This window comes from Salarias fasciatus, chromosome 13 (genome assembly GCF_902148845.1).
Source record: "Salarias fasciatus chromosome 13, fSalaFa1.1, whole genome shotgun sequence".
NCBI classification, from domain to species: domain Eukaryota; kingdom Metazoa; phylum Chordata; class Actinopteri; order Blenniiformes; family Blenniidae; genus Salarias; species Salarias fasciatus.
The window spans coordinates 15,686,166-15,703,105 of NC_043757.1; the positions used below are offsets into that span (position 1 = coordinate 15,686,166).

At 42.2% G+C, this 16,940-nt stretch overlaps 1 protein-coding gene across 1 annotated transcript; it reads right to left on the bottom strand.

Moving 5' to 3' along the window:
• Positions 1 to 1,047: 1,047 nt before the first annotated feature.
• On the bottom strand, positions 1,048 to 14,659 carry ppp1r21 (protein phosphatase 1, regulatory subunit 21). The gene is made up of 22 exons (XM_030106968.1): positions 14,016 to 14,659; positions 12,587 to 12,655; positions 12,095 to 12,241; positions 11,819 to 11,920; positions 11,520 to 11,684; positions 11,384 to 11,442; positions 10,418 to 10,512; positions 10,216 to 10,268; positions 9,492 to 9,641; positions 9,258 to 9,359; positions 9,079 to 9,167; positions 8,860 to 8,996; positions 8,633 to 8,725; positions 8,409 to 8,536; positions 7,704 to 7,853; positions 7,228 to 7,320; positions 5,016 to 5,270; positions 4,628 to 4,663; positions 4,389 to 4,505; positions 3,226 to 3,324; positions 3,015 to 3,143; positions 1,048 to 2,461 (listed from the first exon to the last, which is right to left on the bottom strand). Exons 1-22 carry the CDS (start codon positions 14,073 to 14,075, stop codon positions 2,432 to 2,434), a joined length of 2,358 nt encoding a protein of 785 aa, XP_029962828.1. The 5' UTR covers positions 14,076 to 14,659; the 3' UTR covers positions 1,048 to 2,431.
• Positions 14,660 to 16,940: the final 2,281 nt, after the last annotated feature.

Consider the following 16,940-nt stretch of genomic DNA (forward strand, 5'->3'; position numbering starts at 1 on the left):
AAGAAGCCACTTTAGTTGAAACTGATAACAAATGAAGAAGAAAGGTGATTTCTTGGATTTCAGATATCGTCTGGTTGTTGTGGTTAGACCAGCTGCTCGAAATATTTCTGGTCTACTGGGATTTTCACGGACAATAATCAGAGTTTATGGCAAATGTTTAAAGATGACATACAACTCAAGTTACAATTCTTTGTGTGAGAATGCCTTGTTGATTCCAGAATGGTGAACAGATCAGACCTTCACCCTCGGTCAGCTGTGACTGGCCTGAGTTGGACAAAGTGGTTTCTGAAATGGATGTTTGTTTGAAATTAGTTCAAATTTTTCAACAAATTCACAATTTACTCACAATATATAGTGAATGTTTTGTTTTCTGAACGTTGAATGGTCCGTGTAATTTACAGCAGACCCATGAAGCCACATGGATATTAGGTTAACCAAAGCAAAGAAGTTCACACAGTTCATGGAGAATGAAATGAAGCATATTTCTGTTTAATCATGTGGATTTCCTGTGTTTTTGTTTAACTGCTATCCAACAAGTCATTTCAAGCATCTCCACCTTAAATCTTTGCTGTTTGCTTTCTATCACTGACACAAAGTCATTTAAAAATTAGATTTTATTGTGTTACACGATCTCCTTTTCATTCTTTCTGGCGAAAGCTATAAATCCGAATTCGGCGGTAGTTTCGGTGATTTCTCAACTCTAACCAGCTGCATACCAAGAGCACTTGAAAGCATCATATCAAATGAAATGACTTGCTTTTCTTTCCAAAACAAGTGACGGCATGAAAAACTGTTCTCCCAGCTCTCTTCTGTCCAGCTCCTGCCTCATTTCCCAGTGGTTAGGGTGTGTTTCAGACTGACACGTTTTAAAAATCCCACTCCATCCCAACTCCCAGACACGAAGCACGTCAAGTTAGGTCAGAATCATTACTAACCAGGTCACTGAAAAAAAAAAAAAAACACTGGCATACTGATCAAGCTCTTTATTTTGTTTCACATATTCATATGTGCTTTCCAACATATTACATTGTGAGAGTAAAAGTTCCTTTTTTCTTTTATTCACTTGAGAGGGCGTTGGCAAATCTTTGCAATCAAAGGTCTGCTGGCAGCTGCGGACTGGCAAACAAGAGGTTTGTTTTCATTTACCTCGTGTCACTACAAGCCGGGGAGGCTGTGTTTTACTGTAAACGGTAACTGCCCTCTAACATTTCTCCGAGCACCCATTTCAGTGCAGGTCAATCTCTCTGTGACACTTCCCAGTAATCGAGCCTTTACAGGAGACACACAAAAGAAACTATCTGCAGACTTAAGTTCTCGAAATGTCTGGAAAATAAAGATTTGTAATTCTACCTTCTGGATAAATGCCTTTGTATATATATATTTATCTCTATACATATATAAGACATTATACAGTACAACATTTTTTTTTTCTACCGAGTGGATATTCACATTAACCCTTTTTTTCCCTCCGTACACATCGTGACACAGACTCGGACTACCGTGCTTCAGAGCGCACAGCTACACTCACTTTGGTGATTACAACGGCTACTGTTTGAGCGACTACACAGAGACGGACTGACATCATTTCACACGCTCCGACTTGTCCGTCCCCGTCCATCAAGGTAAACATAGATAATCAGTGCTTCAAGGCAGACGTCTCTCGCCTTCATTGCCGGAGGATAGATTTCTTTTTTTTCTTTTTTAAATGAGGAATGTAGCATGTCTTTATTCACTGACCCTTCTTTACATAAGTTTGCTATAATTGCACATCAGAAGGGATTTTACACTGCAAGTAAGCATACCAGAGTTTATAAAAAAAAAAAAAAGTGGAAGAAATAATCTCAAATTTGTTCTAAAAAGATTTTGCTGTAAAACAATGCTCACATGTCATAAAGCCTGCAAACAAACCAACTTTCACTCTGCTCTACTACTTTGACAGACAAGCAATAAGAATGCAGTTTCTTTTTCTCACTTTCACACAAATTCAGTGGGGAAAAAACACACACAGACGATTAACAGGGTTTGGTCTTCAAGTCTTGAATCAGTGAGTATTATCAGCTTCAACTGTTAGCATTCCTCTGCGCCTTTCAGAGGGATTTTTGGAGGCATTAGCTTCACCCCCACTGTGCTGAGCAGAAACTTCCGAGTTTCAAGAAGCATTTTTAGCAACTTCTTTTACATTTTAATTGGAGCGGTGATGAAAAATCGGGGAAAAATAAAGCAAGGCTTCTTCAGTCAAACATGTTTACGTCTCCAAACAGTTCCCTTGTATTGCCGCAGTCTGACGGGAGGAAATCTGAGGCTCACGCAGCGAGCATGTGGTTCGGTGACAGAGTTGGTACCAAGACGCTGCTGGGAGGCTCCTCAGTGAAAGATCTTCTCCCAAGGTGCCCTTTGTAATGCCAAACAGAGCCGAGTTGAGAGAGCAGCTCTAGCGACCTTTGTTCTTTTTGGCATTTCCCTGAAGAAAACAAACAAACAATGAGATCAGCTCAAGAAAACATTTCAGCAAACCAAATCTCAGCCTGTCATGAAACCGAGAGTTCTGTGTTGCGTTCGGGTGCAGTAAGTTGAAAGGGCTCAATTCGGCGCTGTCTCTCGGGTCGTGAAAGACATGCCGAGGCTGGTTGTTGGCCTTGAAGAGAGAATCACCACCTTGAGATCACGAGCATGTTCAGTCCTGCACTTTCCCGACGAGCTGCCATCTGCGTGCATGCAGGCATTAACACATGCGCCCGAAAACAGGCCCCTCGCTCTCTCTCCTTTACTGCAAGCTCCAGTTTAACGACTTCTTCAGATGGCTGCTGCAGGTGCTTTTCCCATCAAACACGGCGGCAACGCCAACACGGCTGATGACCTCCCGCCTCGCCGCATGACTGACAAAAACTTTACTACGTCACATTTCACCGCTGCATGCACACACTGTCTGGATTAGTATCGCCCCCTTTTCGGGGTACAGTCGAGACAAACCTGAGAGTGAATTTCTGGAAACAGAAAAACGTTTACTTCTTTACCTTGCCGCCTAATTTGAGCGTGTCGATTTCTTCTCTCTGCTTGCTCAGAGTCTCATTCATGCTACAGAGATGGTCGCTCATCATGCTCAGCTGGTCTTCATAGCTCCTCTTCGTTGTCGCCAGCTCGTCCTGTGTAAAAGACACGAGTTACAAGCTAAAGAGCAACATCTCATGTATGCACCTGACATATGGCGAAAAGGCGAAACTTTACCTGCAAGCGTGTGATGTTCTTATTTGCTTGTTTGACCTCGTCACTCAGAGTCTCCCGTGACTTCTCTGCAATGGTTAATCTCTTGGCCAAAGCTCGACACTATAAAAGGGAAAGACGAGAGTAAACCACTGCTGTCTCCTTTGTTAAATATACTTTATAAATGTAATTTAGAATTGGCAATAAAGGCGGACACAGCTATGACTAATGAAATAATATAAGGAAGCGCGTCTAAGTTAAATCCAATGTCGAAAAGTGTCGGTTTCAGAGTTGAAAGACCGAACAAACATCAAACTGAAGGCGACTGACATGGCCGTTCGTCACAATGTGACCCGATGTCAGTTTGTACATTCAAAATAAGTCTTAACATCAAACATAAATGGAACCATATTTCCAAAAAGGGTTGTCACAATGTAATTTTTTTTAAACCAAAACACAATGGTCATTTGAAATTCTCCATTATTTATTCACAGTAGAGTCTAGACACAAACCTGGTGTTAAAAGTAAGACATTAAGTCATTTTATGAAATGTTATCATTTGGCAGCAACAGATTTCTAAATAGTTCAGACAAGGTCATGTTTATCATTGTGCAGCATTGAAAGAAGTCTGTAGCTTCCGTTGTATCTGACGATGCTGAACAGCTCGAGCTTTCATGTGTGAAATGTTTAGAATTGTTTATAATTCTTCTGCTGAAATATGCAAAGCCTTCCTTTTAATGAACAAAGGTCATCGCCATGGAGGCAGATTTTTCTGAGCTGCTGCTCTCCATGTCTGTTCTCTAATCGACAGCAAAATGCTCCTCAATTATTTTTTAAGTACCACTTAATTTTCAAGCTTTTTTTTTTTCAATTTAAAGACATTTCTCCAACTAGCAATATGTTGTTTAAGTTCCATTCCGATTAAAGTTCAGCTTTCAGAGATTTGCAAATCATCAAACTCTTTTATTGACGTGTCACGCTCTGCTCCAACTGTTCTGTAAAGTGGGCTGCATTGGGTCCCACTTTGATGATAATGGGAGCACTGCTGAGAAAAGAGAAGATTTGAGTTTGCGTATCTGTTTTCCATTGACACGCAGCGTTCGAGGGGCAGTGTGTTCTGAAAAGCTTTTTTTTTTTTTTTTTTGTTATAGAAGAAGCAATGATAAACACTTCAGAAAGGGCTTCACCTCAGAGTGAAAGTGCACAGCTTTGCTGTCCGAAATTTGTAACTGGGTGGTGAGCTCTCCGACTCTGGCCATGTAGTGAGTCTTTATCAGCTGCTCTCTGGACTCCTCGTCTCCCACCTGCGAATGCAGACAAAACATCCAGTTAGATACCATTTGCTGTCTTTATGGAAAGCGACGCCATCTTTTCAACTGAATTCATGAGTATTTTTGTTTTACTGATCATGTGCACAGCTACTCACATGTTCCATGGAAGGCGTCGTACACAACATGCCAACCTGGCGACAACAGAGAAATGTGTCAGAGGCTAAATAAAGTCTGAAAGATTCCCATAAAGCACAGAGGAGCCTCTGCTGTGACAAACTCAACATAGGAGACATAACAATAAAAACACAAAGACAAGCAAAACCAAGTCCGGGCTTGTGACTGCGCTGTGAACTCTGCACTGCCTTGGATAAACAGTATTCTTCAAATCTGCCAAATCAGCACACTGGGAGTCTGAGTTTTATTAAGCGAAAAAGTTGCTAAGCGTGGGAGCCACAAGAAAGGAGCGCTAATACTCCCTTTGTTAAAGCACATCAGACACCGGTGCCATGGGCTCAGCGTTTCCTCTGTGAGCGGAGGCCGTACCAGGCTGGTGCACAGCGTCGTCTCTTTCCCCGTGGCTTTCTGCTCCGTCTCCGCTTCCTCGTGGCTTTGTGTGAGCGAGCTCGCCGCAGCCGTTTGCAAGTGTGGACTTCCCGCTAGGGTCGCTGCGAGCTGTGCTTCCAGGTCCGCAATGCGCTGGTTTTCCTTTTCCAGGCGCACCTTCCCCAGCTGGGCCTCCAGGAGCCAGTGCTCCTTCTCCTGCTCCAGGCGAGCGATCTTCTCCTGGCTCTGCTGCACCTGCAGGAGCGGAGGACAGACGCTAAGGGCAACAGCATTTCCACAGAAATCTAAATACCAAAGCAGTTTGCAACAATATACTGGTAAACACATTTTGCATCCTTACACAAATCAATAAAGTTGATTGATTAAAGGCATTTTCAAGGTGAAACAGATACTCTGAACCGAACTGCTTACACAGCCATTTCTAAAAATATGAGAAGCTCAAGTGACAAATTTGCAGCTAAAATGACAACAAGAATAAAGAATCCAATCAAACACCAAAGAAAAAAATATGTTTTCTGAGAACATTACTCATAACAATCATGAAAAACACTCAATTCCTCAACTCTGTCCCATATAAGAGCGACTGCCTGCAATTCAACTCCACCCTCAGTTATTAGTGACCCAATGAACCAAAACTCACAACAGCTTTTTGGAACCACATTTGATTTTACTTCTCTTCAATTGCAGCAAAACCTGTTCAGCATGCTCTCTCATTCATAAATACAGTGTCCATATAAAACTGAGAGCTGTAGTGCTGTAAGTCTTCTCCACTAACTTCTTTGAACTTCCAACATGAGGCATTTAAGTCCCAGGATGAGATGACTATCTGTGTGTGCTGACTCAGCACCGCACCGCGCCCGCAGTCACACCGTCAGCATTTTAACCGCGGCTGGTTAGTAGTTATGTGTTTTGTAAGGACTTGTGACTGTTGGATGAGTCTGCATGCAGCAAGCATTGACAGTAGTAAACAAGGTGATCAGTTTCCCACATGGCAACGACTCTGCATTCTTTTTCTTCTTCGTCTTTCGGCTGCTCGCTCCAGGGGGGGATGGTCTGCTCTGATCCCACCCTATCCCCTGCCTCATCTGCCGTTACAGCGAGCATCTCCACATCCTCGAACCCTTTCTGATGTCTTCCTCTTCTGCTCTATTGGATATACGTCCGAGACGTCAGTTTGTAGTTGATGTTTAGCTCAACACCAAACAGACCAGGACTTAAAGGAGTCGGTCTGAATAGTCGCGCGCGCGCGCGCGCGCGCACACACACACACACACACACACACACACACACACACACACACACACACACACACACACACACACACACACACACACACACACACACACACACACACACACACACACACACACACACACACACACACACAGCCACACTAATTAAAGCAGCATAATGATTCCCACACAACCTGAAATATTTCTGCTGATAAACTTAACGATCACCTGCCAAGAGCTTCTGCTTAAAGAATCATCACACCAGGATTACTGATAGCTTACAAGGGATTATGCTGCTGCTTCTTTCGCTGATATTGAATCAGCAACAACATACACACGTTTTCCCATACACAATGATAAACAATGTAATAATTGAATAAAATTGAATGAAACTGCAATTCACGAGGATACTAGACGAACTGGAAGCAGTCCAGAGACATTGTGCCCGTTCTCTATTGACATCCACTCGAGCTGCACACATCTCTTCCTGACACTGAAACTATTGATCTTCACTTGAGGAATGTTGATCCTAAAATGCCTTCTTGAGTTCACACTGATAAATTTGGCAGCGGCGCTGGATAACATGCCAACATCCAGCATACTAAAAGCCTTGTGTCAGCCCCTCCATTCGATTAAAAATTCCATTTCAAGATGGCCTCTTATTGTCCGCAGGACAACAGCTGTCTGTGTAACGTACACACTGTGAGTATTGTCTCTTTCCAACACTCCCGTCCGGCCAGGGGATTAACTCCACCGCTGAGATTGGCCAATGTTTGGCCCTGGATTTTACCTCCATTTTCAGTGGCGTGTTTATATTTTCCTTCCAGTGTATCTACAGCAAGAAGTCCAAACATCTTGAAGATGACGCCACGACTGTTGTTTACTCAGTGTTGGATTATTTAAAATTCTTACGTGACGTATGTTTAAATAATAGCTGGTGAGACGTTTGGAAGTCTTACCTGCTGAGTGAGCCCCTCTCTGCTCTCTGTGGAGCTGGTAAGTATCCGACGGTTAGCCAGAGCTTCTCTGTACGGAACAGACGGTGGCCTAACCTGAACGGACAAACAGAAGTGAATGCACAGAGAAATCATTTATTATTAACAGCTGACAACAACATGCATGAAAATTACAAAGGACTTCATTGGAGCAGCACAATTCATTATAAGGTTTTTTTTTTTACAAAACGAAAAGACCGCAGAAAAACAATGAGTAAAATAAAGTAAATAGACTCAATTAAATCGTAAAATATATCAGCAGAAGAAAATAAAAAGAAAGTACGATTTGGAGACAGATAAAACTACTTAAAGCGGCTGAATTATTCACAAACACTTTTGTCTAGTCTTTATTATCTCAGTGGACTGACTATTTAAAAGTTTATGGGCCTAAAAATGAAAATAATTGCTTTTCAGTGTCACAGGTTTAATAATACACAAACCCTTTTGATGGCGGAGATATAGGCGGAAGCTTTCTTTTTGTTGGCGAGCATACTCTCTGCCTGCAATGGATTGAGGGCGACTGTGCTCCCTCTTGGACAGTAGCCAGACGAGGTGAAGAAGTCCAGGTTGTTGCTGAAGAACGTGGCAATCTGCAAAAAAAAGTCGTTGTGACATTATTATTCATGTTGTACAAAGAAAAGGGGGAAGCAGAGGAAAACCTAATCAATGTCTACAATCCTCAGTGCGGGGACTGGGCATTCCGCTTAGCCTCAGATTAATGAGTGTTTAGAGCAGAGGGCAGAAAGATGATTCCACCACCAAAGTGTCCAGAATGATAAACGTTTGAGCAATTAAGTTTTTGCTGCCCTCGGAGTACAGATCACCCTGAGCTTCAAGCCATCGGACGGCGGGCACCTCTCAGCCAAACATTCACTTAATTCACAAAGAGGAATCATTTATCTCTTCACTGGGACCGGGGAGCAGCTGTACAAACTCAGATTTGGATAGTATCTTCCAACGTTTAACAATTGCACACCTGAGTCCCGCCGATCAGCGTTATCACATTAGTGGGAATTTACCCATGTGATCCAGTTGCGGTGAAAACTCACAAACACATACAATTAAGCTTTAAAGCTGGCAAATATCACAGGCCGCTTCAACGTTTAATGCAAGCATGGCTGCCGCCTGCCCCCTGCTGGCCATACCTTGCCAGTGCTGCTGGTCAAAGAACCCAAAGATCCCAGCAGGCATTCGGTGGTGGTGGAAAGCTTCTGAGTGACGGTCGGCAGCTCCTGCTCGATGCTGGCCTTCTGGTTGTAATGCTTTGACATCTCTGGATGAACAGCAAGCAAAGAACAGGTCCATCTTCACAAGGATCCTTTAGTTTCACCGGGCCAGATGAAAAAAAGGTTATTAAATCGCTGCTCACCTTTAATAGCATCGTGAAGACTGTGCAGGCCTGCAGACAGCTGGGTGAAGACCGCTGATATGCTGCTCTGTGGCATGGCGTCCTGCCGGACACCTGAGACACATCACACACAATTAAAGGGCCTATTAACTTTTTTTTGTAACTATTTTTTGACACTACTAAAATCACTGGATGATGTGTGATGAAGTGCATTTCGTGGAAAGACCTGAAACGGCATGTTAACCTACTCGGTAAGGCCAAAAGGTTGATGTAACTCTGCAGTTTCTGAAACACAGACGTTACTCTCTTCATGTCACTCTTCAGCTCCTGGTTTTTCACAGTAAGGGCTGCCGTACAAAGAGGGGCCTCGCTCTCTTCTTCCAGGCTGAAAAAGAGAGGATAGCCATCAGTAAAACCTGCTCCACTGCAGTCCTCCTTTTTCACTAAAAATCACACAAAGCACTGACCTTCTCAGCTGATAGGGAAGAATCTTTAGCAGGAAGCTGGTGTATGACGAGAAATGATCAGCGAAGCTCTTCAGCTTCACCACAGTTTCCTTCAATTCAACAGCAAAACTGAATCAATTACTGGGTTTATTACAGACGCAAAACGAAAAATGATTGAAATGTTTTTGTCCCAAACTCACCAGTACTGTGACAGTGTCCTCTGTGATGCTTTGGTATAGCTGCAGAAAGCTGTCCTCCAGGGGGCGCACATAGGCCGCATTCTCATGCAGATATTGTGAAAACTAACATAAAAGAAGAACTGAGTTTAAGTTATACAATAAACCTTGTCCGTATTTAAACTATCTCAGTGTTGGTGTCTTATATAACATATTCCATAGCTGTCAAACTGTATTCTTCTTGCTTGGCTTCCCCACCTTCTGGTTAAGAGGCGAGATTGGCTCAATGGAGGAGTCCAGAGGATAGATGTGCACTCTCTGCTCTGTGTAGGAGTGGAAGTTCAGCAGGGCAGCCACCAGGTCTTGGATAAAGCTCAGGGCCTGGCCGGCCACATCCCTCGCCTTGAGCTGAATTCACAGAAAGACAGCACAACCATTTTAAAACCATTTTAAGGGGAAAATACTGCATGAATCAGCTTAAAGCACTGCAATGTCAAACAAAAAAGCTGAAACTGGCCCGCTAAGAGATCCATGAAGCTGTAATGGAAGGTTATTGCCTTATTAGTAGATGTGTAGCATCAGCATCAGAGTCATATACTGAAAGGTTGGACATGTAAAACATGCTCGTTGAAGGCTGCTGAGATTGTTCACATTGAAAAGCAATCGAGATTATCTTTCAGATCTTTATTGTATGGAGAAACTTTGGTAACACTTCAGACTCATGAGGCCTGAATCTGATTTTTTTTTTTTTTTGCCCAAGTTTAACTTATGTCTAATTTTTTCTTCAACATGTCTGAAAAGCAAAAATCACATTCCTCCAGTCAGATCCAAATACCAAAGAGATACTACTGCATCAGTTTATCTACTGAATGAGGAAATTTAACCTTAATCCCTGGAAACTAAACAAACAAAAGCTGAATTGAAACACTGCCTGGGGGACGCAAACATTTCAAGGTGCGCCTAATTTGGTGTCGTCACTCACCTGATGCCTTCTATTGTGTGATGGCACATTTAGGCTGTTGTAGTCGGCGAATTCTGCAGAGATGAAGAAAGAAATAAAACATAGGTGAACATCAGCCGATACAGTTTAGCCTCCTGCGGCACAACATTTCACTCCAGGGAATCACATGTTATGGTATCGGTGACAAAGAGACAATTGCTCTGAAATAATGCCCTCTACTCACTGGTGTCATTGAAGGGCACTTTCTCCTGGATCACACTGCTGCTTTGTTTCACCTGTCTGCTCAGTTCAGACTGGCAACGCCTTAACTGCTGCTGACTGCGTGGAGAGACCAAGCAAGTGTTTAGTCAATTAAAAAAATACACTTTCATAAGCAATATGGAGAAAAGCTGTAGCTTGCAGAAATTGTGTACTGCTAATCTGATTCATGATAGTATTCCTAAAAGTGGTTTCTAATCTTGATCCAGAAAGCCTGCAGAATGGCAGGTTCACTGCATCCTCAAACTGGAGAAAAACTCCAAACTCCACTACTACTGTAAAATTTAGTGCAAGAGTTGTTTATTTGCTGACAAGAAATATCTTTTAAAAAAAAAACAAAAAAAAAAAAACCAAAGGCTTGGAGGATGATACAGGACATTTTAATGATTGATAAAGTTCTGCTAATGTTTAATTTGTAATGGGGTGTTGAGTTGCAATCATGGCTCCTGTCCACACCGGCTGATCCACAATATTTATTTAATGCAGTAACCATGGAAACTACTCAGGTACTCATTTTGGAGCAGTTTCTGGCATACTCCATCAATACAATATCTTCTGAAATTACAAATACAACTTTTTTTTTCTATTTTTTATTAATTTGCTTCTACATTTAAACTTTTGAAAGTTAAAGTTAGAATGACAACTATGCTTTTTGGATCATCCAGGAGTAGGCCAACATCAGACTCAGTAAAAAGATTGCTAATGACACACTGGTATGATAGTTTGTAGGAGCAAGAAGACATTCACGGCATGCAGTTAGAGGCTGATCGAGACTAGAAGGGACTTTTTTTTTTTTTTCTCTTGCAATAACATTTTTTGTGCTCAGGTTTCAGCAGTTCTGTGATGCTGTATGTGCATGCACTGCTTGTAAGAACAGTCAACCACATCACTTTGGATTGCATCCCAAAAATATCATTATTGACTAACGTACCACTCTTCGGTTCGCATTCGACATTCTTTTGCTTCCCTCTCCAGAGCTTGTGCTTTAACCTGAAGAAAAAGGAGTATTCCTTAACTTTAATCAACATAAATAAAAAAAGCTACTTCATGTTCCTTCTGAGGCTCACCTCGAGACGTGCTTTGTCACTCTGCAGTCGCTCGATTGTTTCCATGTACTTCGTGGTGAACTCGTCCACAACAGCCTGGTGCTGCTTGGCGTCCTCCTCCAGGTCGTCCAGTCGTGCCCTCAGCTCAGCCTCCTGCCTTCTGTGCTGCTCGTCTGCTTCATAAAACTAACGTGTGCACAGAAGAAGCCATCACATATACGGGCTCCGCAGTAGTTTAGTAATAAGGGTGGTATATGCAAAAATACAATATTCGGTCAGTATAAACATAAAAAAAAAAAAAAAAAAAAAAATCTGCCTACTTGTATATGAAGTCGTTCATTCTCTTCAATCTTCTTCTGCAGGTCCTCATCAAAAACACTCTGGGTCTGTAGGCCGTGCTGGGAGGGAGAGTCTCCTTTGTTCTAAGTTTTACAAAGAATAAAGAGTACAATTACTAATGCTAGAAATCTAGCAAATTCCATTAACCCTCAAACCTAATATCATCGCTTGAAGATTAACATCACATGGTAACAATAATGATCCAGTTTCTTCTGTTCAAATGTGTGGCCACTCCCTTCTCTCCCCCTCATGATCACCTTCCCCTTTTTGCCCCTGGCTTCGCTTGCAGCCAGCTCTTCTTGTAAGAGCTCCACCCGCTTTGCCAGCTGTTGGTTCCTGAAGCTGAGACTGTCCATCTCCTGCTCCTGCTTCCTCAGGCTCTGGTCCCTCTGCTTCAGCTGCTCCTGAGAAACAAACGAAGCATTACAGTCGTTAACCACACATCCACTTAAAAAAAAAAAGTAAGAAATGATGTCAAGTTCAAGTGAGTCAGTTGTTGTACATAACTCATGTAACTAACGGTAGAACTATGACTATAAGAACAAATGGGTTTGTTTTATTAATGTATGAATGTGAATAATTACATACACACCCATCTTGATCAGGAAGCTTGGATTTACAATCTGGCTCTCAAGCTATCTGTGTGCATGTAAGTGTAGTAGGATTTTTTTTTTTTTGCCTATTCTGAAAGAGTGCCACTGCAAAGTATATTAAACAGCATACTGCTACTTTTTCATGTGATACTTTACCTTTAGGGAGGCAGAGTTGGCCTGTTCATCTACAACTCCTTTCTTGAGCACTTGGTTCTGAGCACGGAGCTGCAAAACACATGCAAAATATTACCAAGCAGCATATCAACGTGTGTGTGTGTAGCAGTGAGTTGGACTTATGTTTCAGGAGTAAAAACCTAACTAGAGACATTGGCTGTAAACAGAAACCTATAATACCGACATCTGTTTGGTACCTCATATGAAATTATCTTGAATCCTTCATAGGCCATTTAAAGTACACTAAATTGTGCTTACAGTTACAATGTATTACGAGGCAGGGATATACAGAAGATTTTATACATTCAAATAACAATCTTATGTAGATGAGTACCCATAATAAGACTTATGAGACACACCATGCTCATTTTGAGCACATATGATCTCAGATTCCGTGTCTGTCATTAAAATAACATTATTAGTTTGGAAGAAAAGTATAATTTAAAAAATATAGTCACATGCCTAATCAAGGATTTTTTGAAATAGTCTCTGTTCAATGACGGGCCAAATGAAAACTGAATAAACAGATTTACAATACAGTGTATGCCTGTTGGTGCATGTTTGTGGTCAGTGGGCAGGAGTGCTGTGAAAGGGAAGTTTCTCAATATGAAGCATGTGTGCAGGACGCTATCTCAAATTAAATATGAATCAGCCTTAATGCAGGGAAACATTGACAGCTGCTGTATAATCATTACATTCAGTGTTGTGCAGAGATAGGGAACCTACAACTATCCAAAACAATAAAGTTGTCTTTAAACACTGAAAAGACTGGGAGCATGGAAACTACTCAGTCAGCACTTCCTGAGCACGGGATGTTTGGCTGAAGGGAAGATTTGAAGAGGAAACAGCCAACAGTTCCCGTGATGTCAGCTGACATAGACACACAGACCAAGAGTAACTACAAATCCATTCATACACAAGATTTATCTTTATCAAATGACAAATTTACCGTTAGAAAAGACTATGAACCCAGAACACAGCATGTAATCTCAACAATAAGGTGAAAAATACAATTACAGAAATACAATGCAATAAGACTAAGAAAGCCTGATCTTCATGGACTTTGGATGGAAGATGGAATAAACTAATACAGATATATTTGAAGATAGCCTATTGAAAAAGCAAAAATATGTAATAACCATGGCTCAATTATACCATGACAACCACCCGTATCAAAAGAAAATCTGATATTGCATCGTTACATCAGTGTAAATGTTAATAATCTCTTAATAAAACTCTTAATAAAAAAAAGGCTTACTCCAGCAAATTTGAGTATCTTAAATGAGTTGTCACATACATGTAAAGTGAGTGAATGAGAGCCACGGTGAGGCTAACGCTAGCATAACAACAACAGTGTAGCACAAAGAAACAAATAACTTTATCCACCAAGTGAAAACAGACAGGTTTTTACCTTTGAATACTCCTGCGCCAGCTTGCTATATTTTGCCTGGAGGTCAGTGACGTTCGCCATGCTCGCTGAAAACCTTTTCCCAGTCGATAACTGTTGATGCTAAACGATATTCTAGCTAGCCCAGAGGCTGTCCGGTGAGCTTCCCACCGCCCGCACCGCACGCTGTCAGTCGGCTTGCAATGTCCGCGGTGGTTCCCGGTGAGCTGGATGTAGCTCGGCTAACCCTGCTCGACTCTTCCGCTATTAGTGAAAACCAGTCCAAGGCGACTTGTTAATAGCGGAAACTACACTCGGACACATTATGACAGAGAGACGACCATAAACCCCGAATAAAATCAACAATACAGCAAGTCATCTGACGTTATGCCAAATGACAATAACGCTTTCTTTAAGTTAGCACTGTTAGCATTAGCCGACTAGTCTCCTAACTAGCCAGCAGCTAATTTGCTAACTAGCAAAACAAATCGGAGCAGAACGTGCAGGTCGGTCTCATCTGACAGCGGCAGCTTCACTTCCGGTGTCCGGACGGCGGTGATGATTGAGAACCGCTGCTGCTGAGGCGCCGAAACGGCTAAACACGCCTATTCATTACCAATAATGCTTTTGGAGCTAACACGCAAATTTGCCCCTAAATGAGAGCAGACAAGGTCAGATGTCAGAGTTCAGACTGGAGAGAGATGAAGCGCTGGTGAGCAGGGCGCCGTCTACTGTCGGACTCCACGCAGCCAGGCTGGATGACGACAGTCATTGTTGTAGTCAGTCCCAATATAAATCCATGTAAACACTTTGAAAGTCCCAGCCTTAATAATATGTGTTTACGAGTCTTTGGGCATCTTTATTATAAGTTGTCTGACAAAATTATTAGAATCTGAATGTAATTACATGGATTTTTTTTTTTAATAAACATTTGATACTAAGTATTTTCTGCATGGCAAGGTGCTGATTTAATGTGTCTGGTGTGTTTATGGTCCAGACAATGATCACAGAGAGGGTATTGGTTTGTTTTAAGGTGTGCAGTGACTGCATATCTCTCCTTCACAATCAATTCTTTTGTTTTGGTGTATTTGGCATAGGTGCAGTCATTTGGTTTAATTCACCCGATTACGGTGACATTTATTATTTCATGCAACTTTTTAAAGGAGGAATTCCAATTCTTCTCCTTTTACATCAAGAGGCCTGGTGCCATATGCGGGTAAATTCAGTCATTTCACTTCTAAATTACTTACTGCTGAGCTTTATTGTCGTACTGGCCGGGATGAATAAAAACAAGGTCAAAAATAACAGCTGTGTTGAAGCACGGGCTGAGATAGCCTCTACGACTTCCCTTTAAAACACACATGACCTCATTTAGACTGGAAGTGAAATGACATGTTGCTAATGCATCCATCACAAGCACAAATCCTCCGCGATTAATTTAACCTAATCCATAATAATCTCTTCAGAATTTCCCCGCACAGCTATCACGTTTTCTTGCTCCCCGCTGCTGTCATCTCACCAGTCCCGGCCTGTAAATGTATACAGGCAAAACACAAACTCTTCTCACACCGCAGCCAGTGGCTCCAGCATTGTCTGGTTGCCTGGCAACTGTCGGCGTGGCGTGGTTGCTAGGGCCGTGTGGGAGGGGGGGAGGTGATGCTGCTCTGATTTCCAGCTGAATTGAGGCAGTCAGGAGGGAGAAGCCCCCCTCTTCCAGCCGACACACAGGACTCTATTGAACAATAGAGCTGTGCCAGTGGGCCTGAGGCTAGTCAGACAAGCCCTTGTTCAGGGTCACTCTGTGTTCATCCCTCAGTCCTCCATGACTAATTAACTTACAGCGAAGAGTGTCGTTAGCACATTTGATGATGCATCCATCACCGGCACAGCCCGAGAATTTACATTAACGTGAGGTGCTTTTCTGGCCGCCTGCCACGTCGGTGGATTTCGAAACAACAAGCAGAGGGGAAAGAAAGGGAAAGTGTGGTGGAAGCTGCCACACGTAGTGCTGAGCACAGCTTGCGCAGTCAAAACAGAGCTGAACCGCGGGACTTGGTGGAAAATATTTGCCAGCTGTAACATGGTCATGCGAAAACTGAGAAGTCCAAAACCTTCACTGGCGAGAACGCACGTCTTGTGGCCTTCACAGCAGGTGGCAATGTTGATCCAAAATTTTTACCAGATGCAAGAGACTAATGAAAGTGATGGCATTTTAAGCAGTGCTAAAAACTAAAAAAAAAAAAAGTATGCACACAACAATAACAAGAACAGGTTTTTATTAATATTTTGTAATACCATATATAATGCAATTGCATATCTTTGGCGAAAATAAATCTTATAAACATTTTATCAACAGAGGTTAGCATACAAAAACAAAAAGGTGTGTCGGTTCAATAGACATGGCAGACAACTGACACAAACTGATACTGGGTTGGCAGCTTTGTCAAATGCAAGAGGATGCTCATCACACCCCTGGGAAACTGCAACAGAATCACATATTCAATTTTTAATAATAGCTGTTGAGCGATGGAGCAACTGGGCTTTGAGTTTGTGTACATCCTGGGACCCCGCAATGTTTCTGGAGCTCATCCACAGATCAGCTCGCTCTGACTCAGTGTCACTTTGAGACCAACATATCTTTTCTTTTGCAACCGCGGCAGAAAAAAATGAGTGAGATTATTCGTCTACTAGCCTGTCTAGAATTTCTCTGCCGTTATTCCTATAGCCACACGTCGGTCTGGAACTACACAGCAGCATCCCGGGTACTCAGTTATGTCTGATCCAGTTTACAGTGACTCAAAAACATTTCAACATCCCGTCACACTACCTGGAAGCATGAGTGGCAGTCTTCTTTTCATTGATCCTACTCTTGGATGAGGCTTAGAACTAGTCTTCAATCTGTGACTACTTCAGTCATCACAGCTAAACATAAACCATACACGTGATACA

Excerpts from the sequence above, each read along its gene's own strand:
- ppp1r21 (XM_030106968.1), bottom strand. The coding sequence starts at position 14,075 with ATGGCGAACGTCACTGACCTCCAGGCAAAATATAGCAAGCTGGCGCAG. Across the intron at positions 8,726-8,859 it reads CAACCTTTTGGCCTTACCGA|GTGTCCGGCAGGACGCCATG; the intron begins GTAGGTTAACAT and ends GATGTGTCTCAG. Across the intron at positions 8,537-8,632 it reads TCTTCACGATGCTATTAAAG|AGATGTCAAAGCATTACAAC; the intron begins GTGAGCAGCGAT and ends CTGTTCATCCAG.